Source organism: Heterocephalus glaber, unplaced genomic scaffold, assembly GCF_053883595.1.
Source record: "Heterocephalus glaber isolate CG9 unplaced genomic scaffold, H.glaber_assembly_v1.0 deba00001550, whole genome shotgun sequence".
Classification (NCBI taxonomy): domain Eukaryota; kingdom Metazoa; phylum Chordata; class Mammalia; order Rodentia; family Bathyergidae; genus Heterocephalus; species Heterocephalus glaber.
The window spans coordinates 4,269,143-4,287,597 of record NW_028258343.1 but is presented as its reverse complement, the minus strand read 5'-3'; the positions used below and the strand labels follow the sequence as shown (position 1 = coordinate 4,287,597).

At 40.3% G+C, this 18,455-nt stretch overlaps 2 protein-coding genes across 5 annotated transcripts in view; one reads left to right on the top strand and one right to left on the bottom strand.

Annotated features, from left to right (window-relative positions):
* LOC147824213 (uncharacterized) overlaps positions 1–7,796 on the top strand; it is a 55,906-nt gene extending 48,110 nt beyond the window's left edge. Inside the window, exon 2 of the mRNA XM_087190029.1 lies at positions 1–7,796. The gene's annotated coding sequence lies outside the window, so the exon portion shown is untranslated.
* The window catches only part of Arfgef3 (ARFGEF family member 3), a 162,607-nt gene that overhangs the window by 1,260 nt on the left and 142,892 nt on the right, over positions 1–18,455 (bottom strand). For 3 of the 4 annotated variants that reach the window (XM_021259353.2, XM_021259356.2, XM_004846075.3), the window contains 2 exons: positions 12,384–13,605; positions 3,282–11,109 (listed from right to left, as the gene is read on the bottom strand). In XM_021259353.2, coding sequence (XP_021115012.1) covers positions 10,918–11,109; positions 12,384–13,605 — 1,414 coding nt within the window. In that variant the 3' untranslated portion in view covers positions 3,282–10,917. Of the gene's footprint in view, positions 1–3,281; positions 11,110–12,383; positions 13,606–18,455 lie in introns of those variants that run through there. The other variant, XM_021259354.2, reaches the window with a different exon arrangement.

The following is an 18,455-nucleotide window of genomic DNA, read 5'->3' as shown; positions in this document are numbered from 1 at the left end:
AATTCAAGAACTGGAGATCAGGAGAACGAGAGGACAGACAATGAGTTATGGGCATTCTGCGCCGTGACATACCTTCCCCGAAACAATGTACTCCTGAATCAACTACTTAAAATAGGGACAAAGGAATGGAGAAAAATGGCGGAGGGAAAACCATAGATTAATATGCCAAATACACTTTCAGCCAAATACATATTGAAGAAAGGTGGCTGACAGCATCCCTCTATGATCTATGGATGAGGATTCTTTAAATCCATATCTGTATCCATTCCTAAATTTTGACCAACCCACAATTTCATGAAAAATATAACCCAGGCTGTTCTGATCATGACCAAGTCCTGTGCCTCCTTTTAGGAGAAGCCTTTGAAACAAGTGCATGATCATGTTCGCTTATGTCCAGTTGGCTCCTGGGTGCCACAGGCGCAGGGAAGGAGACGGGCACAGGGGAGTTGAAGATGTGGGCCCCAGGCAGAGTGGGGCGAGGCAGACCTGCCGAGCAGAGGTGGTATTTTTGTCTCTGATCTTGTTCTAATTTCCAAGGTTTATAGACATGTTTTCCCATCAGGAGTAAGAACTAGTTAAGTTGGCCAATTTAGGCCTCTAAATTTTAACTCTCTAAATCTGTATGAATGGATTCTTGCCTATGTTTTCAGTTGGTTGTACTTAGAACACACATCAAAAATGTTATTCATTTCAAAGAAGTCCACTTTACATGGTTTTGATGTGAGAGATCTATAATAATATCTATTTCTTCTACTTGAAAAATAAATCTAGTCTCTAGAAGAATATTTTTATCACCCATTATTAGAGTAGAAAAAGTCCATCAAGTATATACTGACTTGAGGCTGTCCTAGGAGTTGATTGAAGTCCACCACAGGCTATTCAACTTTTCACTCTAATATAGATGAGCTATCCTTTATAATTGGTAAATTAGCTTCAATTCTCATTTTTTTCCAAGTTGAGTTATAAATGAAGCCTTTTGCATCACAACATTTAGAATCTAATTCATTTTCTGCTGGAGAATGTTGCCTTATTTCCTTGCATTATTTGAACTGGTTACAGCACTAGTTCAGTATAATGAATAACATGCTGATATAAAGGAGGACAGGAAACCATAGCAGAACAAATCAAAGTTTAGTATTTGAGTTCTCAGTGCTGAACTATTGTGCATTTGATCCTTTGTGTCAGAATAGAAACTTTTAATTTCTAGGACTTTAAAAAATGATTTAGAATCTGCTTATAAACTTCTCTGGGATTTTACTGTGCTCTGACAATCTCTGAGTTTGAATGAGATCATTAAACTGGATGGTTTGTTTCTCTGACAACAAAACATTTTGTGCAGCCAGACTAGGTTAACAGGGCAGATTCAAGGCAGGAATGACTTGATGTTGTAACTAGAACTCTATAAATAAAAACAAACAAGGGGAAGATAAAAACATGCTAAAAGTGCTCTTTCAAGGCTTGAGACAACAAGAATTTTGGTCAGAATGTGAAAACCACAGCATTGCATTAGGCTTCGATTTTATTTTTGCTTGCTTATTGAGCCTACCCAAAGCCGGATGGGAAAGGATGCTTTCTAATGAGTGATGTGCAATATTTATGAAAGCTAAATTGTAATGTAAGTTTTGATCATAAGCCAGAGAGTTGAAGCATAGAAGTCTCTGCTCTAAAGAAACTTAGCGAGATTTATGCACAGGGTATATTCATTGCTGGATGTTAATAATTGAAGCATTGGCCACAGTCCTAGCATTTAGTTCTAGAATGATTAAAGAGCTTTGCTCCTGAGCTGCTGACCTCCTCAAATCAGAGGCATAAACTGCTAAGCTGTGTTGGAGCACATTCATGGTACAAATGTCAAGGATACATTCAATGGGATCTCAAAATATGTCAACTTGCCAAACTGGGGCTAGTTCCTGCCACACTGAGCTTTCATTTTATTTGAAAACCACCCTTTGAGCAAAGGTTGTCTTCCTTTTACAGAGCTGGACACTTCTGCTCTGAGTAGGCAAGTGGTGTCCATGTTTCCCACTTCTAGGAAGGGACAATGCTTGGGTTGTGAAATCTGCTTTTGTGGCTAAGGCCCAAGGCCCTCTCCACTCTCCCATGGCAGAGCCTTCTCCATTCCTGGTTTGTGACATTCACATGCAAAGTATTATTAATAGGTAGTTCCTTCAGAAATGGCTCCCCAGTTAAATGTATCCAGGTCCTTCTTGCCTCAAAGAAATGAACGAGAAGCGAAAAATGGTGCCAAAAGTTAATTTGAAAAGTGAAGGGTGAAAGTGTAAATGAGAAACTGGTCCTGCAGAACTAACTTGAGCCAAACAAAAGAGAGGAAAGGATAAAAGCAAAAATAAAAGTATACCCTTTTATACCCTGCTTCTGGAAGGCACAGTGGGTGCTACCATGAAGAGTGACGGAGTGGGCTCCTTATGGCATCTTTTATGCCATCCGTATCTCATGGGAGCCTGCAAGAAGTTCTACATAGGGGGTCCTGGGAATTATTTGGAAGTCCTGGGATCTTGTAGTTAACAGGTCCCACTTATTACCCCAGCCAGCTGTGCCACACCCTACCTCCTGTCTCAGTATAGTTTTATTTCATCCTTATATGTGATTGAGTTTACTCTTCCCTCCCCCCTTCCCCTTCTTCTTCCTCTTCTTTCTTCTTCTTTCTCCTTCTAGAGGTGGTAGGGGATCGAACCAGAAGTGACTGAGTCTCAGTGGTACATTTGTGAGTTAGCTGGACTACACAACAGACTCGTGAGTTAAGGTTATAAGCACAAATTCCATTTTCACAGCATTTTGTATTTTTTCCTCCTCAATGGTGCATTTTGCATGTAGTGGTCATGGTCATTCCTTGGGTTCTATTACAAGTTTCTCAAACACAACCCAGTAAGATCATGAGAAGTGGCTACATTTCTTTCAGTACTACTTGGAAAATATTCCTGCTGTTAACTGAGGGATTTAGTTGTTTATAAATAAAAGGTAATATTCTAATATTTTTAAATGAATGAACTATACTACCTACTGATAATGAATCTGATATCATTTTTATGGAAAAATTATAAAAGCCCCCTTTAAAGAAGGTGTATGAGAGACAATGGTATACATTTCTGCAAATTTGATTTTCTAGGCATATACAAAATGGTTAGTAGTGAAAATCTGTATCTTACAGGATTGGAAAGGACCTTTTACATTCAGAGTTTCTTTTGGCAGAATTCTCTAAACATAAGCTATTTTCATAAATTATTTTGATATATTTATTCAGTTAAGAAAACTTTCACAGATCAGATTTTTAATGCATTTGAATCTTTATTCTACAACACAAGCAACATAAATACAGTATCTTTTAAAATATTTTCTCTTTAGAATCTTCATTTTTCACCTCAGATAAAATATACACAAAATACACTTGCAGGCTTGCTTACAGAGACCTAGTAAACAATGAACAGACAGATTATATCAAATCAAACAGTTATATCAACATATAAAGAAGGGTAGTTTTCAGGGGTTGGTTTTGTATGTAAATGTGACCAAACTAAGAAGGCAAAACAAAAATTATACTTCCTTGACAAGGCCTTTGGAGTAAACAATGCTTCAAGGCTCCTGGTGAATGGGGTTGCAAGGGTGAATTTTGCATTTTATATGTAAAATGGTATACGGATGCAAATCATTATAGCTGTACCAAGCTTCACTGATAATTTTTAATGAAAAGAAGTTAATTCTTTGGTATAATACAAGAAAGGATAAAAGGACCCATACCACCCACTGGCTTTGTCTAGAATGTGAGATGGGAGTAGGGGACTGTTTAGGATGTAATTTCAGTTTATTCCTCTTAGAAAAGCAGGAGAAGCATCTCGAATAATGGTCTTTTGGCATGATTAGGGCAATGAACATATTCTTTGTAGCTCCCCCCCAACGTAAACCAAGAAACAAAGATAACCTTTCCCTCGAGGCACCTCCTCCTGCCCCATCATGCCATACCTGGATATTCTACCACCTGGTTTCAATGGAAGCAAAACCAGAACGACCAGAAGCAGTCATCTTCTCCAGTTTTGCCTGCTTAGTGGGAAACCAGTTTTTAATCAGAAGCACTTCCAACAAGAACCAGATGAAAGCACTACAGAGAGAGCAAAACCAAGTAGCTCGCATGTGATCATGAGGTAGCCGTAGATGATCCCTAGGGGCCGGCAGTATGGGGGCTGGGCCTCCCTCACTTTAAGAGAAAAACTAACATTTTACATGTTAGTTCGAAAGACTGGCTTTTACATTCCACCCTTGCCTTTTTGGCACCAATTGGTAAAACACTTTGAAAATAAACTATTCCTAGAGATTGATTTTTAAAAATTTAATCTTAGAACCAGTTATTAAAAGAACTAGAGCCATCATTTAAAAAGGATTATGAGACGCATGGGAACGAAAAATATCTTCAATTACTTCCATTCATACAGGCAAGGACTTGAATCCTTGATACCATTAACACTAATATGCTTTCTGAACTCACTAATTCTAGTGCCTAAAATTATTACATTCTATTTATACAGTAGTCTAAGCTAACTTAAATGAGATCAGGCTATTTACTAAGCAGAAATCTTTAGAAAAACTTTATTGATAGAGTCAATAAGAATTATATGTGATTAATATAGTTTATAAGTAGGTGATGATTTAAAGAAACTTTTTTTTTTCCTCTTGAATAAATCCTGCTGTGGTCCTTATTTTTTAATGGAAAGATAATTTCCAGAGCTAATTAATTGAATAAAGAGTTAAAAGATAAACTAAGGCCCCATCTGTACTTGAGTTAATAGAATCTCACTGTTTTCCAAAAGTACATCGATTCACTTTTGCATTTTCCCCATCATTTGGAAGATGAGAGAATAAATATAGTCTCCATTGTGCATATTTGTGCACAAATACAACATGTTTACCAAAAAGTCAAAACAGGCATATCTACTACTCAAAAGGGAGTTGGTTCATTTTGCAAATTTCCATGAAGCCATTTGGTAGACTCTTTACAGATATATGTGAAAGTAAAACACTAATTTACACCAGACAGTTAAGTGAAAGATGAAAGTACAGCAAGTAGTGTCATAATGTCTTGAAATGCTGATATTTCAGTGACCAATGTGAGATGAACAACAGCTGGCAAGCAAGCAACTACTCAAAAACCTTTGTAGTAAGCCAGGAGCCAAGGCTGAATGGAGCCAACATGAAGTGTCTCATTAAAACTATATGGAAAGAAATGCAAACACTACATACCTAATTTAAAATCACCTTCGGTACAAGTCAAAGGGTCAACATGATACAATCATTTATAGAATCAATGTTTCTAAATACAAAGACGAGAAGCTTAGACTTATCTCACTGTTCCATAGAACTTATACATTCATTGTCTTCTAGCATGTAAAAACCCATCGTTTATACAATAAAACTGGACACTGGGAAGATCGAACAGGAATGTTACAGGTAATCCAATCTCAAATTGTCTGCCCCAGGGCAAGTTCAGTTTTTCTCTAGTGCTTGATAAGTCAGGCTGATCTGAAAGGTAGAAGCTGGACATTTTTCAAAGGGAGTGGTTCTCAAAGACTGATTTCCACAGCAGCAGCACTGGCCTCATCTGAAAACTTGTTAAAAATGCAAATTTCCAGGTCTATAAAATCAGAAACCCTGGGCATGACCCCAGCAGTCTGTTTTAATACCCCCACCCCAGGTGATTCTGATACGTGCTAAAGCTTGAGAATCCACTGTTTTAAGAATCCACTGTTTTAAGACCAAAGAAACTAGACAACCACTGGTTAAACTAACAGGACAAGAACTAACAGTGCAATTGATTTTTGTGGTTGAAAGGAGGATGAGTGGGACCCACCAGGAGTTGAGCGCACTTTTGTCACTAAGATGGTCAGCTGGTCCCTGGAAACTTTACATTACTACACAAAGATATAGGGAAAAGGTTTTGTAGGGTGCTCGTGGTGTGGTAGTGGTTTATCTTCAATTTATAAGCAGTGATACTGTTTGTAAAGATTTTGAGCAATATTCTCAACTGAATTTTCTTCTAGACAATCATGGGGTGGTTTTTATTTGTCTTCCCTAAAGTAATATATTTATGTTTTGGAAATTTAAATGGTATTCTATTCCAAAATCTTAATGTGGTTATTAGTTACATCTACATTAAGCACAAACACTATACTATGGCCAGAGGAAGGTGAGCTCCCAAACAAATGGATTTTTCTAGATTGCTCCACTAGTGAATAAAGAGAACAGTTTTCTTTTGAGATGATATAATTATAAATCTTTTTTTTCTTTTTGCAGTACTGGGGATTGAACCCAGGGCCTCATGCATGTTAGGCAAGTACTCAGTGATAATGAGCTACATTCCCAGTGCACAAATCAAGTTTTTAACATTATAAATCCTTCCCAATATCAAGATTATGTTTTCAATAAAAAGTGCTGGAAAATGTTCTTTTTGCTTCTCTAAGGCCACATGAGATCTTGCTGGGCTGACCCAAGTGGTACCCAAGCACATGTAAGGTTTGTCTGCAGTCACTGCGGGACTCGGGGGTTGGTTTCCTTGTGTGCAGAGCCTCTGGAAATGTTGCAGTATTATGGCACATGGGTGCTATGGATATTGTCCTGATGCCGTCAGTACCTGGATCTTGAAACAATCTTGACCACCTTGTCACTTCCTCTCCACAGAATGTGCATTTTGAAAAAAATGGTTATTTATATTGCATATCCCCAAACTTTGATGATGACCTACAAATTTAGCACTTCCCAGAGAAGCAAGTAAAGAGGCACTGTTGGGTACAGAGCACTGCATTCTGAGTTGATTAATGTTTTATTAGTGTTTGGAAAGGTTTACAAATTATGCATGCCATTCCAGACACAGACTGCCCTGTTTTTCTGCATTCATAGCTGGCCATGAATAGTAGTATTCTGTCATCAGTGAATTTTCTAAAGTAACACTAAATGCTTCCCTTATGGTTAAAATTTAGATTTTAATGTCCTTTATTTTCAAATACTGAGAATGTGTTGTATATGACTTTCTATGTGCAGATACATTTTTAATCTTATTTTTTAAAAACTCCACATAACTCAGATCAAGCAAATGTTATTTTCACTGTCTACTTCCTTGAGAGATTCTTTCTCTTACATTCATACTCTGTGCACTTAGATCTTGGGTTAGAGAAAGTCTTGCCTTTGGTCCAGCAACACTTCTTGTGCAACCAGCTTTGCCTTTTACTTGTGATCTTAGGCAAATGCCTGAACCTCTCCGGGTCTGTGTTCTCATCTGAAAAAATGAGAAACACGAGAGGTGTTTCCCAAAGTCACTGTAAAAACTAAATATGATATAGGTGAGGGTCTACACTTCGGGACACGCTGTTTGTCACAGCTTGCTGTTATCAGGTCTTCATTCTGCTTTGATGGGAGTGACCTTGCTGAATTTTCCTTCCCGAGAAAGAAAATGTTCCTCAATGTAAGCAGTACTGTGGTGGGCTGGGGAGGCCGAGATGTCTGTTATGTAGCTGCACTGCCTTCCCACAGTAAAGGCAGTTTCACTCCCTCCCGTGACTCTGTGTACGCCTTCTAAGGACACCAAGGACGGAAAGTCTGGCAGTCATCACACCAGCATGTCTCGAGTCAAAGGTACTTTTGAATTGGATTAATATTATTGTCACGTTTGACTTAAAATACTTTAATCTGAGCTGTTTTACATGTTAGCATCTGCCTGGGTCCTTATTGGTCATCATTAAATAGCCTAAAATTGGGAAAAGATGTTCTCGTTCTGTCTGTGCAGAAGGCTAAAACGTAAGAAGGGAGAAGGATAGTAAGACGGTGTGCAGAGGCAGCCCGATCAGCTTTAAAAGCCAACTGGGAGACAAAGAAGCCAGGCAAAGCTCCGTGAAGAATTTCTTAGCCCTCCACTGTCCAAACCTGCACCCTTCCTCATGGCAGGGAGAGCTCTGCCAAGAGTGCATGGCCTTGGCTGGGCTGCTCAGGCAGGGAGTCTTACACTCGGAGCTTTCATGCTTGTTGTATGAAGCATATTTTACCAAAATACAGTGTGGAGGACTTTCACACTTGGAGGGGACACTGTCTACCACATGTTACAAATTACCACCCTTTCCCCTAAAGAGTCAGTGGAAGTCCCACTCTTTCTATTTTTTCCAGTTATGGGGATTGAACCCAGGGTCTTTGCACCAAGCTATATCCCCAGCCTTTTTTTTTTTTTTTTAAATTTGGGGGCATTTTCTTGCTAAATTGCCTAGGCTGGCCTCAGACTCGGAAGCCTCTTGCCTTGGCCTCCCAGAGTGCTGGGATTACAGGCAAGCAACACTATGCCCGGCTTTACGGCCTACTCTTTACAGACTCCTTTGCATCAAGCAATGTCTTTTTTGAAAACTGCAAATATCCCAGGAAGGTGTGGCCGTGATTTAACTACTTTACCAGGTGAATCTGGATATGGACATGGACATGGACATCGGGTAGGGGTGGAGCTCAGAGGTCATTAGGCATGGAGGTGGGCATCAGAGTGCTGTGGGACTCGTAATGAGTGGGCTGTCAACAAGATGGGAAGGCACCCAAAACCTTTTACAAAACTGTAGGTCGGGATCTGGGTACATGTCTTCATCTTTTTATCCTCGGGGCCTGTAACCGGGCGAGTACAGAACAGAGTTTGGACATACCATGGAGAAACTGATGTGCATTAGCTAGTTTTAGAGTCCATGACAGAGACTATGTGGGAGAATGAATTCTCATTTCTGCACAATGAACTGAAACCTATACCCTGAGACTGGGTTCCTTTGGATTTGTATACTTTATGAAAGGTTGCTACGTATAAGAATTTTGTAAGTACTCTACTTCTGTACTCTGGTTTGTTGACCCCCACCCATAAACTGTGGAGTGCCTGGGCTTCAGAGAAGCTAAAAAGAAACAAAACAACCATGGTGTACTCCTTTGAGTTTCACAAAGTACACAAATTCAAAAGTTATATATAAGAACACAGCTCTTTAATATCTCATTAATGTATTTTCTATTAAAAACAGTTGATCTGTTTGTAAATGTGAATTACTGTCTAATGAGAAAAAACTGAAGGCAAAGAGAATGATTTATGGGACTAGAAAAATCTCTGGATTTGGGGGTGTTTCTAGAAGTGTAGTAAATAAGATTTTCTTGGGCCGGGGATTTAGCTCAGTGGTTCCGCTGCCTGCCTCACAAGCGCAAGGTCCCGAGTTCGATCCCCGGTACTCCCCCCCAAAAATAAGATTTTCTTTTTGATCAACTTAGAGAAGCTTGCCCTGCTCTAACTTTGCTGATAGCTACACAGTTCTCAAGTAGGGCTAAGTTTATGAATACTATCACTGGATAAAGCTTAATCTATTTCAAAGCCTTGTTTCAATACTGAAGAACTGATGTTTTGTTTTTATTTTTAAAGGATGACATTTGTAGGTGCTGGGAAATTACCATGTATGCTTTAGCAACTACTCTATTTCCTAGAATGTATATAAATGGGCTTGCCTGAGAAGGCCCAATCATTATTATAATGTAAGAAATATAAAATACATTATAGTAAGAACTGGGGATGTAGCTCAGTGGTAGACTGTGTGCTTAGCCTGAGTGAGGCCTTGGGTTCAATCCCCAGCCTGATACAAAAAAGTGTGTGTCTGCATATACACACATAGTATAAGAAAAGAAAGGTTTCAAATTCATTTTATAATAGGGAAAGATATATCCACTTAAAAATACTGGTCCAAATAAAAGGACTTTAAACATAAAGAGACATATTTTAAATAGCAAAAAATAATTTTCTAAAACTCATTGTCTCTGTTCTTTAGTCTTGTTTTCTTCTGAGATTAGAACTTGTTTCTGATTTCATGTTTGTTGCATCGTGTTTCATGACAATCCCCTTTCCCACCCCTTCCAGCTGTCTCCCTATCCCACACTGCCTGCCCGCTTCCCTGAGAAGTCTGCTCACTGGATGGAGGACTTTGAGTGCCTTTCCTCCAAGCATACTGATATAAAATGAGTACCATCTTAATATTTGGTTCTCCTAAAAACCGAGTGTTATACCTTAAGTTCAGATAGTCGTGGGGCATAGAAATGTCTGCGCAACAAAGGACTAAGGCACCATTTTCTTTCCTTTCCTTGTTGTCTCTTAACAATAGATGCATCAGCCAGTACCACGGGATCCTTCATGTTAAAGGCTGCCAAAGCAGACTTACAATCCTGCTAGGAAAGAATTTCTTTCTTTAGAAGCAGAAATAAAGGCACAACAGTACCTTACACAGGGGAAGCTAGCGAATAGTAACCTGAAAATCTTAACAATTTAGGAATAATGTTGAAATGCTCTGGAATATTTCACAGCAGAAATCATCTCTTTCTTGATTGTGGCACTGAAAAATACCTTTTTGTAGCTATTTTCTTCCCAGCCAAATCCATAATCATAATATAAACTTCCTTCTAATTAATAATGTTTGGTACGAGATATGAGTATTTATACATCAGCTTGACTTACCAGCAATTAGTTCCTTAGGAATTGCATTTACTTTTAAAATGATGACTCCAATGGATCTATGTAGTGTTTTCAAAGGCATGGTCTTTGAAAATGATCCATTTCGGTACAACAGGGCAAGCAAAAGCACTTGGAAATAAACAAGATTTAGAAATATATCAAAGAACATAGAATCTTCTGTAATAGTGTGCAAAATCAGAAGATCACTTGTGTCATCCAGATGCCACCTTGGTATCCAGGATGGCCCAAGGCTGATTCATTAGGGAGTGGTTGGAAAGGCTTTTTTACCTTAGGGAACACTGCTCTCTGAGACCTACTTTACACGGAGCTGGTGGTGGGGAAAATGCTATCAGTTAGATTAGCGGGCAGACTCTAACCTTGCTATTGTACATCCTTGGAGATGGAACTCAAGTCTTCTACACAATGATGTCATAGACACGGCCCACTCTGCCCAACCATTCTCGCACGGCCTGGCGAACTCTGATGTCAGTCACGTGACAGGTCAGCTGGCTGATGCATGGGAACACTGCAGGCTGGAGGGCCGTGAAGGTCTGATCTGGGAGGATCTGAATCTGGTTGAGGACTGTTAGCACCATGTTGGTCCATGCCTAAGAGAGAGGATTTAGGAGAATTATTTGGCTGTCTCATGATTTCATTTGTTGGTGTGGTTAAGCCCTGCCAAACTGCAAATGTTTCACAGGCCTTAGCTATAATAAACTAGTCTTTATAATTTAATGTGCCTCTAACTAACTGTGGTTTTAACTTCACATATAAGATAGTCAGAGACTCATAACATTAAGGATATCTTAGTTTTAGCTTTTGTAAACTACAGTCTTATTTATTTTTTAGATTTGAAAAGCTCTTACTTCCTCATAAGGAAATTTCCATAGACGAATTGATATTCCAGCAGTCTTAAAATACCTAAATTTTTGGGAATAGTTGTGCCTTAATTTAGGGTAACTTTTAAAACCATTAAGCAAAACCTCAACGCATGAAAAAGCAATTAAGACATATTCTTTAGCAAAAGAGTGTCTTGCCTAACCATAAAGAATAATTCTTACAGATTCTGTATTATGAAGTCTACATCGATGTTCAAGGTGCTTTCAAGGAAAATAAGGCATCTTGACAGATTCATGCTAATTCCAAATTTATGTTCATTCTAACAATACATTATTGGATAGGTTCATAGCAACCCAGGGTTCCAGATCTTTTTATGTGTTATTCCTGTGACAGAAATCTACAATTCAACATACTCATTCAGATTATTTTTTAAAGAACTTTCTCTAGATCCTTCATTTTCTGTTTTCCCATCTCTTCTCAAACTGAACATTATCAATGCTGTTTTCCTCTTGAACTCATTTTTGATGTACCATAGAACTACAAATACTACAACTGTGATAAATAGGCACATTCCACACTTGCTGAAGAAGAATTTTCATGTGCTTAGGATGGGTCCAAAAGATTGGAGCTGAGAACAAGTTGTCAGTCTACCCACAAAATAATATTCACTTTGCCTTTTTCCTTTATGTAATGCTTCAGAACAATAGAATTTCTTCAGTGCTATCTTTAAATGACAAGCCAAGGACTCAATGCCAATTATAGGCTTCAGGTTTGTCTTAAATACATGGGCTTCTAATTCTTTATGTATTACAATATAGAAAAATAGTTTCTGAAGTTACCTGAGGATAAAATTTTAGTTTCACACAGATGTATAGATATAAGCAGAGCTTTCATTTTAGGCTCAGGCAGCCTTCTCACTTTGAAGGTAGCTTGGTTTACATCCTCCACTGGTTTCTAGCACACCTTAGGGTCTATGCATGCCCTGCAAGGGGACCCCTCGGGTATCTGGTACCCAGCCTCCCTCCTGCATCCTCAGAGGTACCTGAATCTGTGCTTCAGCATCCCTCACGGAGACACTCAGAGAGCTCCCCGTGGAGCCTGAGCGTGGCCTCTTGTCCTGTCGCAGCAGCTCGGGGCCAGCACTGAAGGAGTGGCGCATTTGCCCCTGGTCTATCAGGTGCTGGGGACGCTGAAGCAGCGGGGAGTCCGGCCCCCTGGGCCCTAGTGGCTCGCCCTTCTTATCCACTTTAACCTCCTTGGGGAAGGTGGGCAGGTTGTGCTGCTGCTTCCTCTTTTTATACTCAGTCATCAGCTTTGTGATGGTCTTGTCAGCCGCCATGGTGTAGATCTTGTTGCCCGCATTCTCCCACCACTCTTTCTTCCGGCTGGCATCCTTCCTCTCCACCTTGGGGCTGGGGGGCAGCATCAGCACATCCCCGCTGCCCACCCGCAGGCCCAGACACTCGCCCAGGTGCTCTCGGCCCTGACTCCGGTCGTCCTCGGAAGGTGTATCTTTCCCAGAGAAGCCACCAGTGGACGGGGTGGACGACTCGGACTGGAAGGAGGGGAGGATGAAGAACGGGTCGCTCCTGAGGACCGGCGGCTCCTCCACGCCGCTCTCCAGGTCCAGGTGCATCTGGATGTAGTTGTTGCACAGCTCCATGCACAGTTTGTGCAGCCGCTTGACCAGCCACACCCAGTCGGCGTTGCTGACGGGCTGCGCGCTGAGCGAGGGCATCCGCGCCCTCCACTGCCTCTTCTCCTTGCCTCGTGGGGGGCTCACCTGGGCCGTCTCCTCAAAGATGTCTTCATCCTCTGATGAGCACTGCTGGGAGGAATCTGTGCTTCTCTCATCATCCTCAAAAAGGACCTTCTTCACTTGCTCAGCAGTGATGGCTTCTTGGTTGGTGAGCACGGCGCAAACCAGTGCGTGGAAGTAAATGTTGAAGCTCATGGCAGACTGGCGGTAGAGGTTGGCGGTGCCCCCGATGCCCGACACCTTCTTCAGCAGGCATTTCAGCCCTGGGCTGGTGTCAAACTCTCTGGCCGTCCGGTACGAGTCCAGCAGCAGGTCAAAGATGACCGCCAAGTTCTGCATGGAGATGTACCTGAGGAAGCCAGCCAGCTTGGCATCTGGCACCTGCACCGTCTTCTCCTCTCCAGGAGAGGGGCCTTTGACGAACTCTTCCAGCAGGATGTCGTACAGGTTCTGGAGCAGCACCTGATGCGACAACAAGCTCACCACGATTTCCCTGAAAGACACGCTTCCAGCCAAAAAAAGGGGTTGATTATCCATTTCAGAACAGCTGCACACTTACAAACCACTCTTCCAATGTCTTTCTTTTTAAAAAAGGGAAAATTTCCATTTTAATTATACTTAATAGAATGCCAGCACTTCTTAAAATCCAGGTTCTCTAGAAGGTAAGTTATGTTACTTGATTAACGATTATCACCAAGCCTTAGGAAAATAAGCTTTACAAAAAATTTAAAAATAGGCACAATTATGAGATATGGCACATTTTATTTCTTCTCTAGTTATGAGTAATAAAAGTTCATAAAAGTTCAAGTAAAAAATTCTGAGTGCTATCAATTTTAAGTAGCCTTTTCCCATCACTGAAGTGTTTTGAAGTCATTAGAGACTGGTGTTGGTAGCAAAGCAGTTTTCTGGGATTAAGGGTTAATGCTTTGGGTATATTTATGTCAAATCTGAATGTTTGGCAGCATGTGTAAGAGAAGAGAATCAAACTCTGAGATGTTTTAAGGCTGGAGGTTTTAGGGGGCTAACATTGCCATGGTAGGAAATAAACCGACAGTGTAAACCATAGCCTTCTGAAAACATAGGGAGGGAGAAAGCAGCCCTGACTCATGCTCCAATTCCCTGTCTGCAGACATGGCCATGGGCTCCTGGGGCCAGCTATGTAGGAAGGGGGGATGGGAGAACAACAGTCCCCCCAGGACCTCAGGCTCAGCCACCTGGCTGAGGAGCAGCCCCAACTTGCTCACGACAACTTCCCTCCGAGCAGGACACAACCCAGACTGGGGAGCTTCAGATGCAACTTGGTGATTCAGCCCCTTTTGTTTGGTTGATTCTTGTACTAAGAAGACAATTTCAATTCTAGATGCTACACTTTCCAAACATTTTAATTCACCAATGTTTTGGGTTTGTGGTTTCATGTTCTTTTCATTGTTCTTAGAATTTTGTAAAACTAGCTTATGTCATTATACTGCCAATGAATTCCTGTATCTAGATAATCATGGCAACTCTTACTAACATTGATTTAAAAGGTCCAACTAATAATAACTTTTTGATTTATTCTTATCTATGACCTTGAATTTAACAATTTTTACAATTAGTATAAAAAGTACTTTTTACCTAACAAAATTAAAATCCTTCCATAAATCTAAAAGCCAATTTGCCCTCTATGTAGTTGTCACTGAGGGAAAGCACATTAGTCTCCGCAAAGAAGAGTAATAAAGGGCTGGCATTCAAAACCAGTAACCTTTAAAAGAATAAATGAGTTAAGGGCCAGGGATTTAGCTCAGCAGCACCACACCTGTCTTGCAATAGCAAGGTCCTGAGTTTGATCCCCCATACTGGAAAACAAATTCAAAAATAAAATAACTTGTAGTAAAAAATATATATATAATTTTACTATTTTAAAGTATACAATTCAAGTGAGATTAAACATAACGTTGTGTAACCATTGCCACTATTGCTAGAATGTGGCCATCTCCCCAACAGAAACTCTGTACCTATTTTCTCTTCCCTTCAGTTCCTATGCAAGCAACTTTTGATAAGTTGTTTAAGGCATTCACAGCTGGGCTTGGTGGTGAGGGTCTTTAATCCTAACAATCTGGGGGCCGACACAGGAGGGTTGCAAGTTCAAGACCAGTTTGGGCAACTTAGTGAGACCCTGCTCAAAATAAAAAATTAAAAAATAGGCTGGTAGTGGAGCTCAGTGCAAAGGCCCTGGAGTACTGCAAAATAAACAAACATACTTAAGGCATTAGGAAACTGGAATATGAATTCTCTTGAAGAAGAGGGCTCCAAAAGCTACTAGTTTGGCTTAGTACTTCCAGTTCATAACTACAGAACCCTAACTAAGAGGGGAATCCTTCATTGGTCACACAGGTCTGTTCACTGGCCCATTATCCCCACTACACACCGATGTCTTCGTGGACAGGGCAGTAACTTGTTTATCTTCTTGGCCCAAGTGCTGGAGGAAATGTCTGGGGAGAGTGGCACTCAGGAAGTCTCCACAAAAGACCAAACAGCAGCAGACCTGTTCTGGAGCAGGCCACCTAGACAGACCACTGCCAGGAGGAAGTGCTCAGCCTGAGGAATGGCTCTGACATTCTGGAGCCCTGGAGCAGGGTGTTTGATCGGCCCTCTGAAGGGAGAAAGCCCTTAGCCCACCAGGGTATTTTCTGTTCCTTCCCTGAGAAATTGAAAGTCCCTTTCCAGCAAGCCCCCAAAGCAAGGTGGATAAAAAGCCATCTTTGAGTTGTGGGGTGTCTTTCTCAACCATCATCTTCTCTTTGATGCCTTAGGATTTAGCTGCTAACCGTGCAGGTAAATTAGAACAGAAAATCTCCTTTATTTAGGTCCAGCTAAATGATGCACAACAGGAGAACAAAGGGAAAGAGGAAGCAATATTGAAGAGATCAAAATTTCAGGAAATTATGGAAAAAGTGAAATGATTTGGCACATAACTTTCAATTATCTATGCTGATGAGATAGAAAAGAGCTCAAACAAAGTCAAATAATGTTCCAATTCAGTGTACTCAAGTATTTCAACATGTTTTCCAATTCGTTGTATCTGAGTTTTAACCTTCTCAGCATACTTTTCAGAAGGGAACTGTAAACTACATCCTTGCTTCTGATCAAAAGCCATGCCAGCCTTTTGATTGGACTTTGGAAATTAATTGCATAGCAAGTGGTTAACTTAAAACACACTAATGTAAGTATCAGCAATAAATAGATCTACAGGGTAAAGAGTATCTTAAAGATGTAATTAAGATAGTAGTGTGGGGCTATCAATGTCAAAACTATTGAAAACCCCACATTTCTCTTTAAGTGCTGCAATCTGGTTTTATGTTAGGTCTTTTTCCCATGGAAAGTTTCAATATAGCCCTTTAGAGATTCACTTGACCAAACACCAAACTACACATTGCCTCTGTTAACAAGAGCAGGGCTGAGTCCGCTTACAAAATGGAATGGAATGTCTTTTGGCTCAGTGGCCAGTGGTCCTCACAAGGAATTTAATGTGGTTTTGTGTTTTACCTAACAACGGTGAGTATGTAAATAGTTCTTAAAGTGCTAAGTTTATGCCACGTGTTGATGTATTTTAAAATCTTAAAAAAATCTTTTAAACCATAAGAATATTAGGTTATGCTTAGGTTATTCTATTTATCCTCTGTTTTATTTATACATTGAATTCCGCAGGTTTGGGGTTAGTTCAGCAGGAGAACACTTACCTAACATGCAAGAGGCCTGGTTTTGATTGAATCCAGCCCATTATTTCTTTTTTCTACTTTTACTTTGAAAATATTTCACAAGAAGAATTGGATGAATAGAAATCAGAAATATAGAAAGAGAACAAGAAGTAGAACAAGAAGCCAAGAATGATGGCGTATGCCTGTAATTCTAGCATGCAGGAGGCTGAGGCAGGAGGATTACAAGTTTAAGCCCAGCCTGGGCTATTTAGTAAGACCCTTCCTGAAAATAAAAAAATTAAAAAGAGGTAGGAAAAGAACTGAAATTCCAAACAGATCAATGTTTAAAGATGTGAAATGATTACACAATCTTTGGTTTGTAAAAATTAGTGGTGGACACTGAGGGAAGCAGAGGCTGGAAGAGCACATGAGATATTGGTAAAGCTCTATTTTGAAAATTTAACTTCTACTGATGCTTCACAACTTTTTAACCTTCCACATATTCTCTTGTATGTACCAAACACTTGAGTGAAATTTTCAGGTATTAATTTTTTTAGTCAACAGCTTATATTAATCAAACTGCTCTCCAAAGCGGCTGTTGGACTGAAGTAACGACTTTCTTAGCTCACATTGCTATAACAAAATACTATAGACTGTGTGGCTTATGAACAAAGAGACTGATTATTTATAGTTCTGGAGGCTGGTATGGTGGGATTCCAGTGACAGCTGACTTCTTACTCTGTCCTCTGATGGCAGAAAGAGGGCAGGGGACTCTCCGGGCTCTTCTTTCCATGGCACTAATCCCATTCACGAGGGTTCCACTCTCATGACCTAACTTCCTCCCAAAGGCTCCACACCTCCTATTACCATCACAGCAGAGGTGCGGATTAGAACTTATCACTATCGTTACTACTGCTAGCGGGCCAGAAGTTTACAATGGGGAATGCCAGTCACTGCTTCCAACGCCCACTCTAGGAACAACATTTTTTAGACAAGATGATAGTACAGTAAGTCCCTGCCTACAAACTTTTGAGTTGCAAACTTTCATAGGTGTACTGTATAAGATTCACTTTGTTGGTTTATGAATGAATCTGACTTATGAACAATTCTCCTGGAATGAAACTTGTTCGCACAAATCTTTTCATCTCCTGACAAGAGTATTATGTATTTCTCATTGAAATAATTCAAGATATGTATGATCGCAGGGGCAGCACTGTGACTCCTCCAAATTCATATGTTGAAGTCCTAAATGCTAGGACCTCAGATTGTATTTGGACAGAGGTCTTTTTTTGTTTTTTGAGATAGGGTGTCGCTATATAATCCAGGCTGGCTGGCCTCGAACTCACAGCAATCCTCCTGCCTCAGCCTCTGGAGTTCTGGGATTATAGGTGTGCATCACCGCACCCTGCTCATTGGGCAATTTTTAAGGAGGTAATTAAGTCAAAATGAAGTCATTAGGGTGAATCTCAGTCTAGGAGGAAATGTGGACCGGGAGACATGAAGAGGAATGGCCATGTGAGGACACAGAAAAGATGGCCATCAATAAGTCAATAGAAAACCTCATAAGAAAGCCTCTTAACTCCTCCAGGCTTCCGAACCACGAGGAAGCAAATTTCTGCTGTTTAAGTCACCCGCAGTGTGCAATGTGTTAAGGCAGCTCAACCAACTGGATATACAT